General features: G+C 40.4%; 1 protein-coding gene across 3 annotated transcripts in view; it reads right to left on the reverse strand.

Annotated features, from left to right (window-relative positions):
• macrod2 (mono-ADP ribosylhydrolase 2) overlaps nt 1–23,819 on the reverse strand; it is a 608,780-nt gene that overhangs the window by 25,421 nt on the left and 559,540 nt on the right. For 2 of the 3 annotated variants that reach the window (XM_053620436.1, XM_053620434.1), the window contains exons 11-16: nt 11,253–11,306; nt 9,191–9,214; nt 8,712–8,759; nt 6,392–6,454; nt 2,269–2,367; nt 1,678–1,752 (exon numbers count right to left, since the gene is read on the reverse strand). In XM_053620436.1, coding sequence (XP_053476411.1) covers nt 1,678–1,752; nt 2,269–2,367; nt 6,392–6,454; nt 8,712–8,759; nt 9,191–9,214; nt 11,253–11,306 — 363 coding nt within the window. The remainder of the gene's footprint in view (nt 1–1,677; nt 1,753–2,268; nt 2,368–6,391; nt 6,455–8,711; nt 8,760–9,190; nt 9,215–11,252; nt 11,307–23,819) is intronic. The other variant, XM_053620435.1, reaches the window with a different exon arrangement.

Raw genomic sequence — 23,819 nt, forward strand, 5'->3', positions numbered from 1 at the left:
CCAGTGGCTGGCCTGCTTCCGTTCCTGTCTGTTCAAGCTTTCCTCCCACGCACACTTAGCTTGACTTCAACACCCTATACCTCTCCGCCAATGTACACTCACTCACACACCCACTCAACTCAGTCCTGTCTATCACAGCTTGATCCCAGTGAAATATTCCTACATTAAAATAACACACACATAATTAAGATTCACCCAAGATCTGCACAGCACCTACAGCATGTCAACAGCAAGTGTCTGGAAATCATTGGTATGTGATCAAAAGCTAAATATAATACAACCCAAAATATAATACCCCCCCCACAAAAAAAACACACAAAAAAACACAAAACCCACAGACAGCAAGACATGGTGTGCCCTCTAAACAGTAATATATGATCAGAACCTGGATGCACTTTGTTCAACACAGTGCGAAGGCCAAGCTCATTTAAAACCACTGAGGCTCTGGGGCCATTACTTTAAATCTTTACCTGTCTGAAAGAGATGGGACTCAATTTTCAATTCTGCAGCTCTTTCTTTTCTCGCCCTTTGCAAAGCTGGATTTATTTACATGTGGCTTTGGGATAAAAGAGCTTCCCTTTAATTTGTGTGCTGCAGAGTCATTGAGCGACAGCAAACTGTGTGAGAAGCATTGAACCATTTTGTATTCAAGTCTGTTTTGTGTTTTTTATCTGCGTAATTTTTTATTTTTTTTATTTTCTTGGTAATTTCTTACTGTGTAAAGTGCCTTGAGAAGCTGCTTTAAAGGCGCTGTATAAAAAGAAAATTTATTATTATTGCTGGATATTACTGGTAGCTGGACTGTTTCTCAAAAGTGCATATTTAAGATGATTAAAAATCCCACCAACACTGCTGCACTGCTACCAAGTCACCTATACTGTACCTGACAAAAACGTGGCTCAATGAGTATAGGTTTAAGTGACCACACATGCGCAAAAAAACAAAACAAAAAAAAAGTAACGACGCTCTTCACAGCATAGCAGCAGAACATTACAGAGTTGATACGTTTTGCCTTAATTTAGTTTCAATATAGAGGGTGGAATCATTGAAACTCAATTCATTTTACAGCCTGAAAGTCAATTCTGAGCAGAGTTTGCTAAAGAAAATGAACACAACCTGTGAGTAGGTATTATATTTTTGGGACTGGTGACTCAGGGGTTAAAGCTTTGGACTATTGATCAGATGGTTGTGAGTTCGAATCGGACCACTGCCAAGCTAGCACTGTTGGTTCCGTGAGCAAGACCCCTTAACCCTCAACTGCTCAGATGTATCCTGTGTCAATTGGGGAACGTCTCCCAGGAGTGTATTTCTTGTGGAGCGTCTCAGAACTTAGCAAAACTATTAAGAATAATTTACTCAGCTTGTAATATCTTTCATGCAGTTATTCTTTGTAGATCACCTACATCAATATATCCAACATACTTGCAACAACTGAACAACAAAGGTTAAGGTCAGGGTTAGAGTTTGTACCTTGTCTTATGACTTCCAATCACATCACCCTTGCTTATTTGAATCTGTACACTTTTTCCATTACATCAGGTGCATAGTGAAAGTTCAAAGACCAAAAGCTGTTGGTTCAAATCCCACAGCTAGTCCCTACAACATGGTCCAAATAAATAAATATACATGCGTAGATCTTGAATAAGTGTAAGTTCTAAAAAAAATATGGACTTGTACCTTCCTCATCTTCTTGTTTTGCATCAGCAGGAGCATTCTCAGTCTTCTCTCCAGCACTGTTCTCCTTCTCGGCCCCTTGAGTGGGAAAGTAGGATTAACAAACTGAAGGCTTTGATAAATCCGCCTCACCCCTATTCTAATTCAGTCCTCAAACTGTTTTGATCCATAATTCAAACAGCCCAACAGTGTCTGCCTATTTTATTAGCCCTTTCAAAGCCAGCCAATCTAAACTGCATGGCCAGCAGGCAGCCAGATTACAGTTATCATTTTTAATAATGGTGCCCAGAGACAAATTTGAATGCTGCTTATGAATAGAAGAGGGGTATCTGTGACTTGGTTTGAATTATCCATCAGAGTGAGGGCATGCCTTCATACGCACAACCATGTCGCAGTCTAACAAAAAGCAGATATGCTACACATGAGCTCAGATTAAAGTAGGAGTCATGCGTTGTTGTTTTTTTTTTCTTGGGGGGGTGTTATAAAAAAGCTTAAGAATCTGTTTAGGTATCAAATTGATCAGTTTGCTGCATGTATTTTGCTAGAAACGCTGTCTTGATCTTGATGTCTGTGTGAAATTAGTGGAGAACTTACCAGCACTACCAGTGCCTTCCTCTGAATCGCCATTCTTTTCCTCATGCTTCTCTTTCTCTTGCTTGGGTTTGCTTTCTCCTGCTGACTTCTCATCCTCCACTTTAAACACACACACACACAGAGAGATAAGCAACTCCAAAGAAGGAATTAACGGCTTTTTACAATGCAACACAGTGCGTGGACTGTAACAGAATACATAGCAAAATTTTAAAAGCAGTACTTAGGATATAGTTATTTTTCTGTAAAAACTTTACTCCTTAAAAATAGCATAATATAATGGAGCCATGCTGGAGCTCATGTCTGCTAATAATGCTAATGATAATCGTGTCTTCTGCTAGCAGGGCATGCAAGTGGAATGAGTGGATGGATCTCTCACATAGCGGCTCATTTCTCCTACACAGCTCAAAGCCCTCTCCCATCCCATACAATACACTTTGTACGATATAATTTATCACCGGGTAATAATACAAACTTGCACGTCCTATCGACTGCTGTGATCATAAAGTCTTCTGCGTATCCCAGGATTGTTGGTGCACACTCTGTATCCTTTCAAAAGGCTACATGTAGTACTGTACATGTATGGCTTATACAATGGCTTTTCCCTATATAACTGAATGACGATTCAGTGATCGAAATCCGGCTTGAACAAGATGTGTTCTCTTTCGAGTCTGGTTCCTCTCAATGGTTCTTCCTTAGGGAATTTTCCTTGCCATTGTCGCTTCTGCCTTGCTCCTTAGGCATCTAAATATCTCGATTTCTGTAAAGCTGCTTCGTGTGGATCAGCTGCTTTTCAGGTAAGTGAAAAAACCTGTCTAGATATTTTCTATTTGAAATAAATAACACACATGGCAAGATCCTCAAACAAACCAAAAAAAAAAAACCTTCCCACTTAGATTTTTTTCCTCATACTCTTACCCATGCACCTTGCTCTACAGACGTGCTACAGAGCCAGCTGGAGGTTTTATTGATCAGAGAACGAGTGTTAAATGGTAAAAAAGTCTCCATTTGAACCTGCTTGAAATAATATTTCTTTGCCCTAGTGTTGGGGAATTGGTTGAGTGCCCTCGCAAGACTGATCAGCATGACTTAAAGCTCCGATTTGTCACAATCTGCTTCCTCCATGCTGTGAGTCGAGTGTGTGCGCGCCATAGCGGGATGAGGATTTAAGCTCTCGTCATTGAGGAGAAGCTCAGCGTGTCCCGTGATGCTTTGTTGACCGGGTATCGACACGGCCAGCCAGCCCGAGGTTTCCTTTGGTCTAAGAAATCTGTTTTCTGCGCTGTCTGTGTGTGGAAAATATGAAATACTGGCAATAATCTTTTCAATATTGTAATGCAGCCATGTTCTAGTTGTTATTATTTTTCCTTCTTACTCCCAGGTCTAAATGACACGGACAAGATCGCCACAATATCACAGTTTAAAAAACAACAACAACAAAACCTTTTTCATATATTTCCTAGAAAAACGGAGTCATGCCTGAAAAAAAACACAACCCCATCAATACTGTGATCCCTACGGAACAGAGTAGTTAATATGATGATGCACACTTGTCAAACTCTGCATCTGGCGTGACTCGACAGTGGAAAAGAAGGCTGGTGACGAGAAGTGAAAACTGACTTTTTATAAATCAGAAACAATTTCTTTCCTTAGACCTCTGTACTGAAGCAATCTCAGAGATATAAATAAGAGATCCCACAAAGAGTTCTTACAGGATAGAGAAGGAGTCTTGCTAACTGACTGGCTAACAAGGTTACTGCTTAAAACCTTGTCGGTTTCTAAGTTGACAAACTTGTAACGCCACCACATTAACTGCCTGGATTGCCACATATATACATGTTCTCCTAGAGGGGCAGTGGTGGCTTAGCGGTTAAGGCTCTGGGTTACTGATCGGAAGCACTGCCAAGCCGCCACTGTTGGGCCCTTGAGCGAGGCCCTTAACCCTTTCTGCTCCAGGGGGCGCCGTATCATGGCTGACCCTGCGCTCTGACCCCAGCTTCCTGACAGGCTGGGATATGCGAAGAAAACAATTTCACTGTGCTCTACTGTATATGTGACCAATAAAGACTCATTATCATTACAGCTCGTTAGCTACGTCGTGTCAGAATGCCTTGAACGTGGCGTACCATGTTTTCATAACGGTAAAGATAAATGAATTTGGTATAGTTTTATTGATACAGTATATTGGGTATATATTGAGTGGATTCTGTATTCTAAATACTACGTTTGTTTCTTATTGTTTAGGGGATTGAAGATGATTGGCCAAGAGGAACGGGCTGAAATTGAACCACAGTGCTGCACTTCTTACTGTAGACGTCTCAAATCTCTAAGTGCTTTGCAACAAAGTACTTGGTAATTTTTGGTGTCTGAATACTCATCCCATGGCTTTATGCATTGGCAGTGTGTTAGGTAACAAAACAAAAAAAAAACTGTCCGAATACTTATTTTCCTTCCCTGTATTTTAATATAAACAAACGTAATGCGTTTCAGGGCAGCGTTTTTCCTTGAGATTAGAATGAAGTGAAACAGACCAGAACAGACTCGTATTGAGCATTTCGCTATTTTGAACAGCTTTAAATGTTAAATAATTATAATTTCAGTCCTTTTTCTTCGGATCAAACCATGCTGAAATTAGAGTTTGTAGGATTGCACCTGCACTTTGGCTAAATTATAGACTAATAGTGATTTTTTTTTTTTAATACACTAAAAGCTCAGCTGCTGCTTCTCACTGCTTCAGGGTTTCAGTCAAAAGCCTGAGATTCACAGTTCACGTTATTCAGAGTGCCACTAAATGCTCTCGTAATTGTTCGTCCCTTGTTGACATCTTATGAATTACAAATGACATCCTGAATACAGATGAAAAAGCTGACCTACTACTGAAGCCCACGTTACACAAGTTTAATTTTGGGAGAAAGATGAAGCAGCTGGTTCAGTCTAATGCCTTTAATTGCACTGGGTTTAAGCATGCTGTTTCTGGCAGAGTGCGCACACACACAGACACACTATAAATGGAATGCAGGATTCATCTGTGGGGTTCCAGCTAACATCTGTGTGTACTCCTGAGTGGATTATGTGGCAGTGGTGAAGGCCATCCATTTTGCACCGCATGCACACAGGCAAAGGTGAAAAAACATGCAAATGGAAAACATGGAACACACACACACACACAACATAACTATTCTGATGCGCTTAGTGGTGCTAATGTTAATGGAGATCACAATGGTACTCTCCAACACACTCAGTCACACAACACACATCTATCGTCAAAGAAGAAAATAAAACCATCCATCACATGGGGTAATTACCTACTGTATTATGCTGTGACGATGTGATTGATTTTAAATTTGTAAGAACTTCATACACGCTAACTTGTGCTCATTTGTGCAAAGGTTGGTGAAGTGTGTGTGTTTTTTTTTTCTCTTTTCATTTTGGACCTTAAAGTTACCCTTGGTCCTACCATGTAGTCATTAATGGTGTTTAATTTGTACAGGGCTGGATCCAGTGTTCTTTTGATACAATGACTCTGGCTTGAAATTCAAACAGAACTGGACTGAACAATATTGTGCCTACTGTAGGAGAAATTTGAGAAAGTTACATAGGTATTAAAAGCGTATACAAAATATAGCTGTATGTACGTATATACAGGCTCAAAGTCAGGTGTGTAACCATTCGCATCATCACGGTTAGTCAAGCTGTATGACCAGATGGCAACCTCACCACCAACGTTTTCAGAATGCTGATTAAAATGCATTTCCGGGCATTGCTGTCCACTAGGTTTCCTCCTTACTCCAGCGGTTCATCACTTTTTTATCTAGCTGGGACACCACAGACATTTCCCAAGCTCTTTCCTTTGGACTCGCACTAAATCATACTACAGAAACCTCTGTTTCTCAGCGCAGGGTACACCACTAGTACTGTAACCACGTTACACCGTTACCCCCGCACTTACACCGCTACTCTGCCTTATCTTATAATGACAGGATACATAATTTAATCCAAGAAAGAACAATTCTTTTTTTTTATTTTATGTATCGAGACTAAGTTATCATGCCGTGAACATTTCTAACCATAACGCCATTAATAATCACTTAAAAGCGTTGGGAAATATTTCAGAGGCGAATCTTACCGGGGTCACTTCCTTCTGTAGTTATTTCCTTTGCAGGATTTTCAGCGGCTGAAGTGCAAGTTTCTGGGAGAATAAAAGAACACAGGAAGAAAAAAAAAGAGGTCTTTTTTTTAAAAAAATATACCATTTCAGATAGGGCCTTTATAACAGATTCATAAGCAGTGTGCAGTACTGAGCAATCCTCTATGAAGTGTCCATCTGTCATCTTACTTTGAATTTAGAGACGTGGTTTTCAACTGATGGGATGCTGGTGCATTTACATTCAGAACTCTTCCTAGAAAACTGAATTCATTTATGAAGCAAGTATAGTAAATACATTTAAATTAATTCATGGGGGGGGGGGGGGGGGGTTTGGCCATAAAGCTACAGGAGCATTGTGTGAGGAGGTCTGGGGTGCAGTCGGTGTTCCAGTTTATCCCAAAGGTGTTCAGGTCACTTGAGTTCTTCTACACCAACCTTGGCAAACCATGTCTTCATGGAGCTCGCTTTGTGCGCAGGAACAGGTTTGGGCCTCTTAGTTCCAGTGAAGGGAAATCTTAATGCTACAGCATACATAGACTTTCTATACAATTAAGCAGTTTGGGGAAGGCCCGCGTTTGAGTGTGATGGCCAGGTGTCCACCTACATTTGGCCATTATAATGCAGCTTATAGAAAGTCTCATGAATGCATTGTTGGTAAAAAAAAATAATAAACCAGTAACGTGCAAGATCAGTATAAACAATTACAGTAACATTCTTGATCAATCTACCTAAAAGTTAACTGATGGTTCCTCTCTGTTCTGCCTTCCATGTACACATACAGGCACGTAAGACCTCAAGTCCTGACAAACTTCTCATAAACTCTCCAGCAGTTCTTTAAACTTATAACTTATGCAATGCGTATGAATGTTTTCTAAAGGCACTATGTAGGTACCCTTATTTATAGTTAAATTAGGAGACCTATTCATCTATCAGCTGAATAAACACACACCCCTGGACATCATTAAACATGGCTTGCAGGTGTTCCATGCTAATTTGAGAATGTGGCTCAGTTTTAAGTAGTGCTGCTTCACCTGGTCTCTCCCATACATTTCTTTTTATTCCTCTTTTTTTCCCCCCACCGTTTGCAGCATAATTGCAAAGAGTGCTTGTTTTTGGGCACGGGCCAAGACGAACATTAGCTTTGCTTCTGTTGGCCGGAAAGCAAATCCAAGAAATGGGCACTTGAGGATGGTGATGGTGACACGGCTGTCAATGCTGGGAGAGTAAAACTAAATCACAGCGGTGGGGGGGCACAAGCTGCTGCTTCGAGGTATGTAAATGTGGAACTGTAGCACAGAGCAGAACAGTGGGAGACACAGTGAAGATGGGATCAGCGTTTGAGACTCCTGCCTCAGAGTTTGACAGTAATGGCTCCTTCTTATAAGTCAGATGCCCTGAGGGATGAGGAGCAACTTCAGTGTGTGTGTGTGTGAGAGAGAGAGAAAGAAAGTGTGAATGACTAAAGAGTCAGAGGAATGTCTAAATGTGCAGGTGAAACATTTGTAGATGAGCAGGATGTGTGTGTGTGTGTGTGTGTTTTCATGAAACACTCACACCTGTGTGTTTCTCATTCCCTCAGTAATGACCTATCCTACAAACACTCTCCCTGCTCGTAATGAGATGTGTTCATGGCTGATCAAGCCAGGATTACAAAACAAAAAAAACCACTCCACTGAAGTCTTTACATTATGATGATGATGATGATGAAGTGGTGGATTTAAGAGCTGCACTTAAATCGTGTGTGTATAAGCCTCAACACCCCTGTGCTCTTCATGTCAAAATTCTACATCTCAAATGTAGTGTTTTTAAATGTGTGTCAGAAATAACACACTGACCCACAACACTTAGAACAAATACATCTTCTGTTTCGTGGACTTTAGTAGATGCTCGCACACGTTAGCGTCCTACACACGGTGTTGCTAACGGTTCATTTCTCGTCTCTTTGATGCGGGGGTGGAATAAAACCATAAATTCAATAGCTAGTCCACTATGGAGCTTGAAAGCTGACAAAAGTATTTGAATAGGAATTTTGTACATTTGGATTTTATACATGTGACATTCTCTCTCTCTCTTGCTCTCTCTCTCTCTCTCTCTCTCTATATATATATATTGCTGTGATGAATTTAATACGTTTACATTTTGAATGAGTTTTTTTTCCTCTTGTTTTTTAGTTTTTTTCTCTTGTGCCTACATGAAAATCGAGCTCTAGTCTCATTCCTCTCTGACAATAAGGAAATAAAGGCACCTCAATTTCATGTGCTTGAAGTAGAAAATAACACCTGGAGTAGTCATTCTATACCTGGTTGCTCGCTTGGTGGGTCAGGATGGTCCACGTCCACATCCGCATCTACAATCAGAAAGAAAAAAAAATCAGAAGATGCACACGATTTCATTATCTAGATCTTACAAACACACTTATCCTTTTGTCATCAGAACAGTGTGTACAATCCCACCACGGAGCTTCCGGGATCAATATCTAATCAAGCTTCCAAGCTGGAATTAAAACCCAAAATTCACAGGAGAGAGAACCGTCGTCACTGTTGAAACATACTGTATAATAATGATGAGGCTAGTGTGTACTGAGGTGCGGTTTGCTGTTCACTTTGGAACTCAGCGCTGGAGACTCAATCTGTGCGTGCGCTCCTGTATATGCTGCGCATGCTGGAGCGTGCATCTCCTGCACAAATCTGGATCAATTACATCTGTAACGTCAAGTAAATCTAACGTGTGCCAAAACCAAAATTGTCCTGAAGTGTGAATAAAGCAACATCAGCTTACCTCCCTGGCTCATCATCTCAACATCTGGAAAATGAAAAACGCAGTGGCAGAGAGAAACAGCTCATTAACTCTTGATGCAACATCCACTAGGAACACTGAGTAAATACTCCACAGCATGTCACAGTTTGTCTATATATCTCTAAAGTGCTATGTTCTTTCCACAGGAAAACGCTCTCATCAGTGCCAGCTAGTATTAGTTAATGAATCACAGCCTAACTCGCTTTCTAGATTAGATGGCTAATCATCATCGGTAATACAGATTGACGAGGAGGATGTTTGCCTTCGCTGTGGATATGGGGACAGAAAAATCAAGAGAATCTGAGCTGCTTGTGTGACATGACTGTATGCTGCCACAGTTAAAGAGGGCCGTCACACAGTGTACTGACCAACACCCCAAAAAGAGACCCCTAGTTATTTTTAGTTATACCACAACTTTAGAATACTGGCAATTAAATATTTCCGATTAATTTAAAGAAAAAAAACACCTCATGTTTACAGTGGGTTCGGAAATTATCCAGACTCCTTTAGTTTTATTGTGTTATAGGGTTAATTAGAATTGATCCAATTGACTTTTGTCACAACAAAGTTTTTAAAAACGTTTTTAGAAATGGAAGAAAAAAAAAAAAAAACCCAACAGAAATCTGTTATTGAGATAAGTATTCAGACCCCTGCCTAAAAGCACTCAAAATCGAGCTCAGGTGCATCCTGTGTGCTTTGATTACCTTGAGATGCCCCTAGAACGTGACTGGAGTCTGCCTGTCGCAAATTCAATACATTGGACATGATTTAGAATGGCACACATGAGTGTATGGGTTCCCACAATTCACATTGTGTGTCAGACCCAAATCCAAGGAACTCTGCCTAGACAGCCACGATCAAATTGTGTCGAGACATAGATCTGGGAAAGGGTATAAAACCATTTCTGAAGCAGTGAACATTCCCAGGAGCATGGTGGACTCCATCACCGTGATATAGGAAAAAGTTTAAAAGCACCACGACCCTTCCTAGAGCTGATCGTCTGGCCAAACTCAGTAAACAGGTTAGAAGGACCTTGGACAAGGAGGTTACCAAGAACCCAATGGCCATTGTAACAGTACTGATTCTGTAATAAGAACCTGCCTGAAAGACATCCATCTCACAAATACTCCATCAGTGTGGCCTTGGTAATGGTAGAGTGCTGGAAGTGCCAGGAGCCATTCCTGAGTAAAAGGCATATGGCAAGCATTTAGGAGTCTGAGAGCATGAGGAAAAAAAAAAAAAAAAAAAAAAAAGATTCTCTGTACTGATGAAACAAAAACAGAACATTTTAGGCTGAACTCAAAGTGTTACATCTGGTACAAAACCATGTACTTCTCATCAACTGACTAATACCATCTCTACGGCGATGCCGTATGGCCAGCCTGGAGGTGGCAGCATCATGCTATGAGTGTCCACTGTCTCAGCGACAGTGGTTCGGATTTGAGGGGAGGATGAATGAAGCCAAATACAGAGAGGTCCTTGAAGAACACCTGCTCCAGAGCGCACACAACCACAACCCGGGGCGAAGGTTCACCTTACAGCACAATAATGACCCAAAGCATGTATCCAAGATAAAGTCTTAGAATGTCTGAGTAAGCTCAGCCAAAGCTGAGACTTCTGTGAACCTGTGGAGAGAGATGCCAGTTCACCGGAGCTCCAAATCCGATCTGAATGAGCTCGAGAGGATCTGCCAGGAAGAACGGGTGAAACTGCCCAAATGCAGGTGTGCAAAAGTTGTAGAGACTACCCAAGAAGTCTTGATGCTATAAGTGCTTCACAAAGTACGGAATAAAGGGTCTGAATACTCGTCTAAACGAGAGATTTTTGATTTTTTAATAAATTTGTAAAATCTCAAGCACAACCAAGAAAACTGTAAACTGACGTCCAAAAAAAAGTCAATTTACACACAACGTGACGCAACAAAGTGTGCGTAAACCGAAGGGGTCTGAATACTTTCCGAACCCACTGTATAATTGCATATTATACATTCACGCACAAAAAAGACATTTTCCACCTGCACTTTGAAAAAGAATCGTTGGCTTACCTTGATCTACCTGGCTGTCCATCTGAACATCAGCAGCATCATTTTTATTAGCATCTGGAAGATGAATGAAGTGGAGTGTCAGGGATGAACAGCTCATTAACAGCCGGTACAATCATCACTAAGGACACTGAGTAAGTACACACACAACTTCATCTCACAGTGTGTTTTTAAATCACTAAAGTGCTCCGAGTTTCTGCGACATGTATTCTACATCAGCGTTTTTGTACCTATTAATACCATTCGGTCTGCAACGACCTGGACGATAAAACGCAGAATACCAGCTTGAAGGAGCTGCATGTTAGACGTATATTTCTATATTGATCCGTGCAGGGATTAGCGCGACCGTATACAAAGTTATAGTGATAAAATAATAGTGCTTAGTAATTGGTTTTTATTCTTTGACGTTGACGTCGTCTTTCCTGCAGGTGCTCTGTAATGTAGCCATCCGGGTATTATTGTTTGCTTTCTGTAAAAGGATTCTCAGTTTGATCTTCGGCGAGTGTACAGCAACTCATTTGAGGTCCAGGTTATGTCAAGACCATTCAATTTTTTGGCAGTGAGAACCTCTTACAGTCATGACGTTAAGTCAATATGACCTGCCGGCCACTGGGATGCATTCGGCTGTATTTGAGCGGTTCCGTGCACTTCAGAATTCATCCTGCCTCAGCCATTAGGAGTCACATCATCGATAAAGCCTAGTGAAGCCGTTTCACTGGCAGCCACGCGCCCAGGCCGTGACACTACCTCATGATGAGGTGGTACACCTGAACTCCATTGGCAGGTGGGCCACCTTAAAAACTGTTTTTTTGGGGGTTTTTTTCCTGGAGGACGTCATTCAATCAACCCATGTGGGGTTACACAACCACACAGCAATAAAATAACACAAACTTAACCACCTGTCTGACACTTTGAAGGAGCTCAGCGGCAAATGCTTAAATAAAAGTGCTGAGGCGGTGCGTTACGTTGGCTTCTCTTACAAGAGTGAAAAACAGATTTAAATAACTGTTACACATTCAGTAATAGGAGTTTTTGCTAAAACGGTCAACCGTGAAACCGTTTGCTTGCATGCGGCATGTCGTGGAGCCCTATGACTAATATTAAATGCTGTATGTATATACACTCACAGAGCACTTTATTAGGAACACTTGTACACCTACAGATTCATCAAATCATGTGGTAGAAGCACAAATGCATAAAATCATGCAGATACAGATCAAGAGCTTCGGGTAATGTTCAAATGAGACATCAGAACGGACAAAAAAAAAATATATAAGTAATCTGTGTGACGTTGGCCAGGATGTTGGTGGGTTGGTTGGTGTCAGAAATGCCGGTTTGAGTTTATTAACTTCTGGGATTTTCACACACAACAGTCTCTAGACTTTATACAGTGGTGCAAATAATAATAATAATAATAAAAATTGTTGATAAGAGAGGTGAGAAGAGACAGACTGGTTGGAACTAATAATAGTTTGAGCAAATAATCGCTTTTCTACAACGGCGCTGAGCAGCAGAGCTTCTCAGACACATCGAACCTTGAGGTGGATGGGCTACAACAGCAGAAGACCACATCAGGTTCCCCTACAGGAGGCTACAATGGACACTGGACAGCTGAAGAATGGAAAAAGACAAGCTGGCGTTTTTCCAATCTTCAACTGTCCACTTTCGGTAACTGCTTTACCCTGGTCAGGGTCATATGGTGTCATCAAGCAGGAGGGACATCATCATATAGGATGGGACACCCGTCCATCACAACGCACCATGCACACGCACACAGACACACACATATCCACACACTCATTCACACCTAGAACCAATTTAGAGCCAATCCACCTACACGCATGTTTTTGGGAGGTTGGAGGAAACCCATGCAGGCATGGAGAGAACATGCACAGAAACCGCCATCCCAGTTTCACTCTTCTACATGCTAATCTTGGTCTCATCTGTCCATAAAAATCAATTCCGGAACTCTACAGACTATTAAATGGATTTTTAATCAGTTGTAATGTTACCTTTTTTGACATTTTTTTTTTTTTTTTTTTTTTTACAGGGCTTAGCAGTGTTTTTGGATAGCTCTCTAATATATTGTAATTTATTATGATTCATTCAGATTGTTCAGCCTCATGATGATCCTCTTCACTGGCAGTGACACTTCTTTGGTCCTCATGTTATGGGCAAACAGCAACAGTCTTTAGATGCAAATGCCAGACGTAGAATTAAGTTTCGCAGCAGAGCTAATACGGGACAAACACGATAGATGAGAATAAAGGATGCTATTTTAGCAATACGGTGTATTCTGCATTATATCATTTTTGATGTCCTATGATGACATCATGCGAGCGCAAATGCATCTAAACCTTCTGAATAGTTCTGATTAATTGCTTCATAAGTGGTACTATTCTGATATTCATCAAAAAATGCCCTGCAGATATCTGAATGCATCACGTCAAGTCGGCTGGGAGAAGACGAGACAGCTCGGGATCAGGGTGTGTGTTTATTCATATAGACGTCTAGGACTCTTCCTCTTCTCCTGTTTATTAATATCATTCTCTCGCTTTCTCGCTTGCTTTCTCGATGACATTTAGGACAAATTGAGGCAATAAAAGCCATGACACCAATAAGTCTGTGTGCTTTGGCAGTACCATTGCGTAATTGCATAATTGCTTTTTTTTAACAAGTCAGAGCGAGATTTTTTTCATGACGATTAAAAATGGCAGACCTTATTAAAACCTAAACACATTGGTTTTTCATCAGCCGTGGCTTCTTTACCAGAACTGAAGGTTTCGTCAATCAAATTCAAGATGACACTTGCGCGACCTTTACCGCATCAATCGATCCTGACTTAATATTTATTCAGTTTTCAGGCTAGGGGAAGTGCAGATGTAATATTGTGTGAGCTCGACCTATTGCCCTCTTAATACATTTAAAAAGAGCACAAATCGCCAAACAAGATTAGTCTACACAAACACACACGGCAAAGATTTGTTAGAAGACTGTTAGAAGATCTGTCATCTTCAAACAGTCTAATGGTTCTTGCTCTGTGGCATCTTCCAACAGTCTAATGTTTTCTGCTCCATGGCATCTTTAAACAGTCTAATGGTTCCTGCTCCATGGCATCTTCAAACAAACAGTCTAATGGTTCCTGATCCTAACAGTTTAACGGTTCCTGCAACTAATAGTCTAATTATTCCTGCTCCATGGCATCTTGTGACAGTCTAATGGTTCCTGTTCTGTGCCATCTTCAAACAGACTAATGGTTCCTGCTCCGTGGCATCTTCAAACAGTCTAATGGTTCCTGCTCCGTGGCATCTTCAAACAAACAGTCTAATGGTTACTGATCCTAACAGTTTAACGGTTCCTGCTCCATGGCATCTTCAAACAGTCTAATGGTTCCTGCTCCATGGCATCTTCAAACAAACAGTCTAATGGTTCCCCTAATAGTCAAATGGTTCCTGCGCTGCGGCATCTTCTAACAGTCTAATGGTTCTTGTTCCATATGGTATCTTCCATCAGTCTATTGGTTCCTGCTCTGTGGCATCTTCTAACACTCTAAAGGTTCCTTGCAATATTTAAAGATTTCGCAGGAGAAAAATAATTCTAGAAATCTCTCTTATTGTTTATTTCTAAGCAGCTCCACATCCAAAAGCAGAGATCCTCCGTTTAAAATAAATAACTCCAATCTACACACCATCATTACCTGGTTCAGGTGTGTTGATGCAAAAAAAAAAAAAAACAACAAAAAAACCCCAAAAAGTCCACCAGCAGATGGTAGCAGCGTAACAGGGTTCTCGCACTCTCCCATCTATCCAGTGACGTGCACAGTTATGTAAATTGTCCAAGCTTTCCAAGCACGACCTTTTACTGCCGAAAAAAAAGAGAGAACATTTTAATGCCATGTTTTGAAAAACCATAATGTGTCTATGCATTTTTTCCATCTAGAGGATTTAATAGGGGAGCTAATGGTGAGAAAATCAGAGGCAGTCTTCCCATCGCAGCTGCAAGCGGTCACACTTATCTGACCACAGCAGCACAGAAAAGCCAGCAGTATGAATTATTCACGAGACATAAAAGAGGAAGAAAAGGTGAGTGACAGTGTCAGGATCAACAGCTGTAGCTCTGCAGCCTGCTAGTTCATGCATTACACGTGTGTGTGTGTGTGGTGGCTATCCTTTGTGTGGGAAGGAAGGAAGCAAGCATCATGCAGTGATGGGCTAAGGAACCTTCAGCTCCTTTAGTTGGAAAATGCTGGCTACATTTTTAATCCATGCAAACTGAAGGCTTAGTGGTACACTCACACACACACACAATGTGTTTGAGCCCCCCCCCCAATTCCTACCATCTCTTCTTTTCTCTTCTTTCTGTCTTCTTCAGTGCTAGTCATCTGCTGAATATCACAGTTAACAGACTGACCTTAAGCCCTACATCTTGATCTGTTTGTGTATCTGGCTACCTCTTAATCCGCCAAATGCCAGATCATACACAAGTTGTGCAATAGCTATCCCAGTAGACTTTCCTTTGGATTCCTCTCCCCATCTACCATCGTTTTCCCCCCCTCTAGATTATCTTTTTTTTTTTGCTGGTTTTTGGCCTGCAATCTCTGGAGCATCTTGGATTGCCTCACAAAGTGTCTTTTTTTCAGCTCAAAGCCTGCTCATTTGCTATTAAACTGTGTATGCTGTATATCTATGCTAATAAACGTTTCCTTCCAGGGTTTTACATAGAATAAATTGAATAGCTAGCGCTCGGGCAGGGGTGTCCGATCTTATCCGGAAAGGACCGGTGTGGATTCGGGTTTACATTCCAACCAAGCAGGAGCCACACCTGATTCCACCTGTTTAATCTGTTGATCTTGGCTTTCAATAGACTCAGGTCTGGCTTCTGATTGGTTGGAATGAAAACCCGCACCCACACCGGTCCTTTCTGCATAAGACTGGACACCCCTGCTCTAGTCTAGTTCCATGTTTTGGCTGAATGAGGTCAGCTAGCAACGTACAGCGTTCTAGTTAGTTAGTTAAGTGCATTAATTCAGAGTATATAGCATCATGTTTGCGACCTCTGTAAATAGTCACTGAGTTGTTGGCTAATGTTTCAGCTATGAGATTTGGTGTTCGCGCGTCATACTGCATGTACGAGATATTATTGGAGTCTGTCTAGTATCTTTATTTTCTTTTGACGCATGTTATCACAAGCCTATCTGCGCGTTCATTCCCCCTGGGAAGTCGTAATTACGTCATTACAGGTGCGTTCAACTCACTTTAGAGCAAGATGGCGGTGTACGTTCTCTTAATTAACTACACAAAAAAAACACTTTTTTTTTTTTTTTAACAAAGGCGGCGCATCAGGCATGTTTTGCTTTTTTTTTTTTTTTTTAAATGTTTTGTAATCTATCTATGAAGCCACTGTACACCTTATCCTTAGATATTAGAGCGTAATTGTACAACGCTATCGTATTTTGTACAGGCAGTTAGCTTGTTTTATTGTAAATAAAAAAAGCCTGACGTTAATTTGCTGCAGATACCAGACATGTAATAACTGAAATCAGCCTCTGAGACGAACAAACAAATTTACTGTCATCTGCAGACGCTGCATCCACTGATTCCACCATGTTTTCTTACTCACGCGCCACCGACTCGGAAACTCAGAGCTCAAAGAGAATCCAGAGTTTCCCCACTCGTAATTACGACTTCGTGGTGGCGTTCAACTCGTAAATACGATCTTTCCGACGTGACCTGAACGCACCGTGTGCATCAGTTTACATTCTTAAATCATTCTCCCGCTCATCAGATTAACGCGTCTCGCAGCAGGTGGGTGTGACTCAGAATAAGTAGTCCATCCTATAGTTATAGCATCAAGGTGTGTTACACTACTGTGGCGTATATTAACATTTGAACATAAGTACCAAATGATTTCCAAGTCAACAGGGTTTCGGTTGTAGAGTTTTTATTCTGATAGAAAATCTGCTTGTTTCATCCCTGGTGCCTGGGATATTAATTTGTCCACTCCTGCCTTCCAGTATACATAGTACACATTACTATATTGAAAAATCCTACATTTTGGCTTACACTCAGCATTTAACGGTGTGCACTGATAAAGAACCTCAAAAATAGTTATATATATATCTATGTTATTAATGATAGGGTGACCAAATAAACATTATTTCCAGGTGCGTGGTGTCCCCTGGGTGTTCCTATGAAATATGCAATGCTTTTAAAACAGGGTAGCTTGCTATATAAAGAACACCACCTAATGGCTGCAAATCAGAGACAGAGTAATAAAGTAATCCTACTTCCATTTAGGTCTATTAAACATGCTCCAGCACTAAACAAAGTAGTTTTAACGCTTGCAGTGTTGCTGATGAAGTTTTCGTCGCGTTCCAGTTCTAACAAAAAAGCGGGCCCGTCAGAATATATACTGTACTGCAAGGGCAATTCGTAACATCTCACTTTTTTCACTTTTCGACGTCCAGGCAGTAGTGCTGAACTCGCACTAACTGACTAGTGACAGTTTGATTTGTTTTCTGTTAATCACGCACAACACGAAAATGCCATTTCAGCGAGTGTGACATCACAACAAGCGGTATTTCAACGGAGATTTTCGCAATTCTATTCAAATTATGTACGATATGTTAAAGCGACAACGCCAGAAAAGATTGGTTCAGATGATTCCTTAGACCGACCCTATGGCACGCGAGGTCCGACGTTTCCTTTACTTCCCCACTCGCAACGTTCGTCTTTACCTCTAATTAGTTCACGTTTCACAGAAGAAAAACTTGTAACTGTTGTGTCATATTATCCTGCCACATACGATCTCTCGTTAAATGTTTATAGTGACATTAGGGAGGAAAAAAGTTTGAGAGAGAGTAGCAGTGATTGTTGGTGCCTCTGGTCTAATGGAAGCAGCTAGCAGAGTTAGCTTGCTTTGCTAATCTGCCAGCAAAGATATTGCAAAACCTGGAATGTAACGTAAATAAACATACTAATTAGTGCATGATTTAATTTGTGTTTAACTAGATAGCCTTACAAACTCTCTCTCTCTATATATATATATAAATAAAACAGTCCCCTCCGAATCTAATGGAACGGCAAGGTTAATTAATTTGTTTGTGCTATACACCAAAGACATTTGGGTTCGAGACCAAAAGACGGATATGAGTCAAGAGTTTAGGATTTCAGCTTTTATTTCCTGGTATTTACATCTAGATGTGTTAAACAACATAAAACCTTTTGTATCAGACCGCCGAAATTTTGGTGTAAGCAAAAGTATAGGAACAGATAAGTCTTGAAGTAAATTAAAGAAAATAACACTTAATATTTGGTTGCATATCCCTTGCTTGCAATAACTGCATCAAGCCTGCGACTCACTGACATCATCGAATTGTTGGTTTATTCTTTTGTCTCCCATTAGTCTCCTCTTCAGGAGGTGAACTGCTGCTCAGTTGGGTTAAGTTCTAGTGATTGACTTGGCCAGTCTAAAACCATCCACTTTTCCCACTGATAAACGCCTTTGTTGTGTTGGCAGTGTGCTTTTCAGTGTGTGTGACATTCCGAATGGTTGTATTGGCTATGCCCAATGTTTCTGAGATGCCTCTGATTGATTGTCCCTCTTTTCTCAGCTTCAAAATGGCTTGCTTTTCTCCCATAGAGAGTTCTCAGTTCTTAATGTTGGCTTATCCTTTTTTAACAACAAATACGGTCTTCACAGGTAAAACTGAAGGTTTAATCCAAGAGTAGATGTTCAGAGCTATTTAGTGTTTAAACAATCAATCCAACAGGACGCACCTGGGTAACAAGAAACACCCGTCAGTCCCGTGTCCCAGTATTTTTTGCTCCCCTACAAAATGTTCTATGTCGTTCAACACATCTACATATAAATAATGGGAAATAAAAGGTCTCCTCATATTTATGTTTTGATCTTAAACCCAAATGTCCAAAAACAACTGTATCGGAAACCTAAGACGTGCAGAACAGTAGCTGCCGCAAGACGCCACGAGAGACGCAACTTGTCATTTGCCTGTGTAAATATAAGACAAGAAAAATAGAATAAAAATTAAAAAGAAGGGGGGGAAACAACCTCATCCAGTGTGGAACTTACTGCGCGTCTTTCCGCTTTAGTTGATAACGTATGAGATGAAACTGGATAAAGTATGAATGAAGCAGCCATGACATTACTTCCACCCGTAGTGTTCCAGAACGATCCAGTGATGACATTCTTTAAAAGCCTTTTTAGCAGATTTTGGTATGGCTCTGACTTTGATCCAACTTGTAAATCTATTTGTTCAATTTTTAAACCTTTTTAGCTTAAGCTTCTCTCACACGTCTCTCAACTTGCCTCATGCCTTAATGACTCCGAAAGCAAAAGGCAGACGCTTCGTAATTTCAAAGAGTCACAGGGTTGACGTGCAACTAATCAAGTAATTTAGAGCGATGGATCTTGACCTTGCCTCATGTCTACCTATTTAATCTTTAATTAACATGCTTAAGGATGGAACGGAAAATAATAACTTCATTCCTGAATATTAATACGTTGAATATTTATCTGTCTGTCACTAAAGCGCTGCGGGGTCGGACGTTTTCTCTATATAATGCTAATATGAAACTTCGGGATGAAGCTGCTGATTCCAGACCAGCCCACGAAGGGCCACTTCTCCCCGGAGACAGTACTAATAATGTTTCTTTGTCATTAGCAGCATGCCCGAGAGCCGCTTCATTCTGACCCCAGTTAGAGAGGAGTCCCTTGGGGAGCGGAAAACACAAGACTAAGCGTACCTTGTCGCATCAGGCCATGCATCAATAAATAAGTATAAACAAGTCCTAGTTTGTCATGTAGTCCTTTTTCTAATTTGAAGCATTAGACTATTAGCCACTGTACTAGATTGTTGTCAGTGCCTCTTAACCTAGAGAGCACGTGTTCTGCACATTTATTCGCTCTTATTTTGCCGCACATACGGTGTCAGAATAGTACAGGCTAATTAAACGACACCCCTACAGTGCTAATATAGACACTTATTGAAGCTAAAAATTAATGAGTTTATAACAAAAGTTAATACCGTAGAGCTGGGCTCCATCACACCACCCCATCATTATTTTCCTGTAACAGTCTTAATTACTGTAATGTGCCATTGTTGTACAATACAGTTGGATTACCTTAAAACATTAGTAGGAAAATCTATCACAAGAATTCGCACCAATTAAAAAAAAAAAAAAAGAAGAAGCTAACAAACCGTGTGTCATGAAATCTTGGTTCTTATTGCTAGCATCACATTTTTCCTTAGGATAACCTAGTACATCTGCCGTTCTTTGTTTTGACTCTTTTTTTTTTTTTTTTTTTTTTAGTTTTGCAATTATATAATCCCCCCAAATGTCACTATAAACCTTTGAACTTTGCTACTCTTACCTATAGATCAGCCTACAAGCATGAATTCATCTCATCTCCATTATTTCTCCGTGCCGCTTTTGTAACACGCAAACATTTCCAATTTATCCAGTCAAAGCCTTGCATCAAAATACCGAAGGCTCTTTCATCCTGAAATGGTGCTTAAACATGCTTATGAGAAATCTCACTAGCTTTTTTTCAAAGGTTTTAATGATTTTCTGTTACCTCAGAACCTGAGACGACCTTATATGGGAGGCATAATTAATTTAAAACAATTTCACTGAAAGAGAGAGAGAGAGAGAGAGAAAATGACCCGAGTCTGTCTTCATAAACACAGCAAAAATAATTCTGTGCTTTTCTGAATTTTAAAAAAAACATAACTGGCAAATTATAATAGGTGAAATGCCTTTGCGAGAAATGCGAGTCAGTAAAAAGTGCTGTTGTATTCTCAATTCTGATAAGTGTTGATTCATTTTCTATAACCTCACCTCTGACTGTAGTTCCGGCTGTAACTCTTATCACAGGATAACAGGTTTATATTAATGCCTTTGTCTTAATTCTTTATCATTTTTATAGTTTATTCTTTAACAGAGAGTAAACACACACACACACACACACATATATATATATACACATATATATATATATATACGCGCACACAAAAATATGTGTGTAAATGTATGTATTTATACATACATATACATACACACACACACACTATATACACATATGCATACATTATGTATTTACCATTTTTGGAAGGAGTCTCCAATGTCAGTGCTTTGTACCGTTCAGGGATGATGCTTAGCTTTTAAGTTTTCCGTCATGGGAAAGTCTACTGTTTTTTGTATTACTATCAACAAGTGAGAGGAAAAAAGAGATGCTGGTGATGGGACGACGGTGTTTATAGCTGCTATAACGTAAGCGATATTAGAAGCTCGCTTGTTTTAACGTACGTTAAATGTAACTGGTTAAAAGATGGTTAAACAGTCTGACGTGCATTACTTCAATAAATACAACTGGTTATAGCCGTTATGAGACTTAAACGTTACACAACATTAAACGCGACTTAAACGTGTAATACTTTGTAACCGCTGAATCTTTATTAATAAATTAAATGGTCTAATCAGTAGCAAACTGCTGTAGTTTAAAAGGGATAAAATGCTCATGAATGCACCGTTATAGGAAATAACTTCATCACACCACCCTGTCATGGTTTATTTTCTTCTAACAGCACATCCCCAAGAGTTTTATTCCTTACTTACTACTGCACATCTTATTATGTTTAATATATTATTTTACCCAGTCTACAAATATCCAATTTCACTACTGGCATATCAGTAATATTCCTCAATGAGACCGAGTCGTGATTTAACTGAGCTCTTCCAGCTAGAGGTGGTGTAAAGAACTGTTAGGTGGAATCTTTTGGCGCGGAGAGATTACTCAATATGACGCCGGGAGGCGTGATGAATTAAACATTATTACACAAATAACGATGTTGGCTTACGTGATTAGATTTGTAAATCACTTTAACGTCTTTGTCTATGTATCTGAAAAGAAAGTACGGCTTTGACGGGCAAGGTAACCTTCTGGCTGCTTTAAAGTATTGGCGCTGTCCACTTGTCTGGTGGCTGAGATGAGTTTATGCTGGTTGTTGAAACAGGAGTCTACAGTAGAGGGAATTTCCCTAAAGACACCACCACCACTGACTCTAACACTAATGGAGAAAAGAAAAAAAAATAAATAAAAAATCCTCCTCTAGCTTTTCTTGCTTGTAGACAAATGAATAGGGTGTCATGCTAACTGCCTAGCAGCACCCTCCGGTGTCCAAATCTAATTAACTTTGGTCCGTCTTATTGGGAAAGATAGTAATTGTTTCAGCAGTACGCCAGCAAAGAAGCTGAAAGTGCAGAATTCCAAGGCAAATTTACAGATTAGCCTTAAGAAACCCACACTCACCTTACACTCATTTGCCCCTGAGCAGTGTTGGGAAGAAGAATGTGCTGGGGATGATTGGAATTGACTTTTACGCAGGACCTGCTGATTATACACAAGGTCTCAACTGATGAGAGGAACACATCTTACTGTCTTTCTTTTTAAATTGAGAAATCATCAGAAATTTCGGTGCAACGTTTTACATTTAGTTACGATATTAAATTCTGTTCCTATTACGAAACGCCAAACACAAGGCGTCACTGTCGACAAGTCATTTATTACAGACGAGCTCAGGATGGGAAATATCCAAATATTAGGGTTTAGGCATAACTTAAGCTTTAGTGGCTGTGCCCTGAATGATGTTTATTTTTTAACCTTCCTGAAATCAACGAGAGAGAGAGAAATAGAATGGAAGGTGAAAGAAAGAAAAGAGTAAAAAGGAGAGAGAGGCCTGACGCACTGCTACAAACGAGCCTGAATTCCACGTGAGAATGGCAGCCATTTGTGCTCTTGAACTGGATCCAGAAAGTCTGGCTAACTGCAGCGCTGTTAAAGGCCAGGGCTTGGCTGACAATCAGACGTTTACGGAATGAAACGGAGGCTAAGCTGGGTGAAACTGAGTACGTGTGGGTTTGTGTGTCTTTGTAATCGGGAGTTGTACAGAGCCTACAGTGGTAGAGATACCTGATAAATATCAATTAGACAGTTATTAAGTGGTCTTTAAAATGTGCAACTTCAACCAAATTCCAGAAGTAAAGAAAGAGCACTACTCCTCAACTAGAGGATTTCAATTCACGGTAGATCTCCTCTACGCTTCCCCTTTAGACAAAATGCTGGCATTGAAACACACATGGCAGACTGTAGCAGAAGAGAAGCTGATTGCACTTACTGTCCATGCAAAGACTTCCTCAAATAACCAATAAGACACGACTGCGGTCCTGCCAAAATGTTAATACCGTTTAAAAGGCGCTCCCTAAGTGTGCTTCCTACTGACCTCCGTTCATTTCGTGCATCTCACTTTAGTACAAATAAACAGCCACTGACAGATTTCCCTCAAGGAAACGCATACAATGTAGACATGAACGGTGCCGGTATGTCACGTGGCTTTCATTTTATCAATCGAAAACCATGAACTCTCCGATTTGGAGTGTGTTTTAAGGTTCAACTGCAAAATGCTTTGCTGGCTCACACGTGTGTTTCTAATACGCCGTTTCTACACGTACGTATTCACCCCCTCGTACTACAAAATGTGGAAAAAGTTCA

This window comes from Ictalurus furcatus, chromosome 3 (assembly GCF_023375685.1).
Source record: "Ictalurus furcatus strain D&B chromosome 3, Billie_1.0, whole genome shotgun sequence".
NCBI classification, from domain to species: Eukaryota; Metazoa; Chordata; class Actinopteri; order Siluriformes; family Ictaluridae; genus Ictalurus; species Ictalurus furcatus.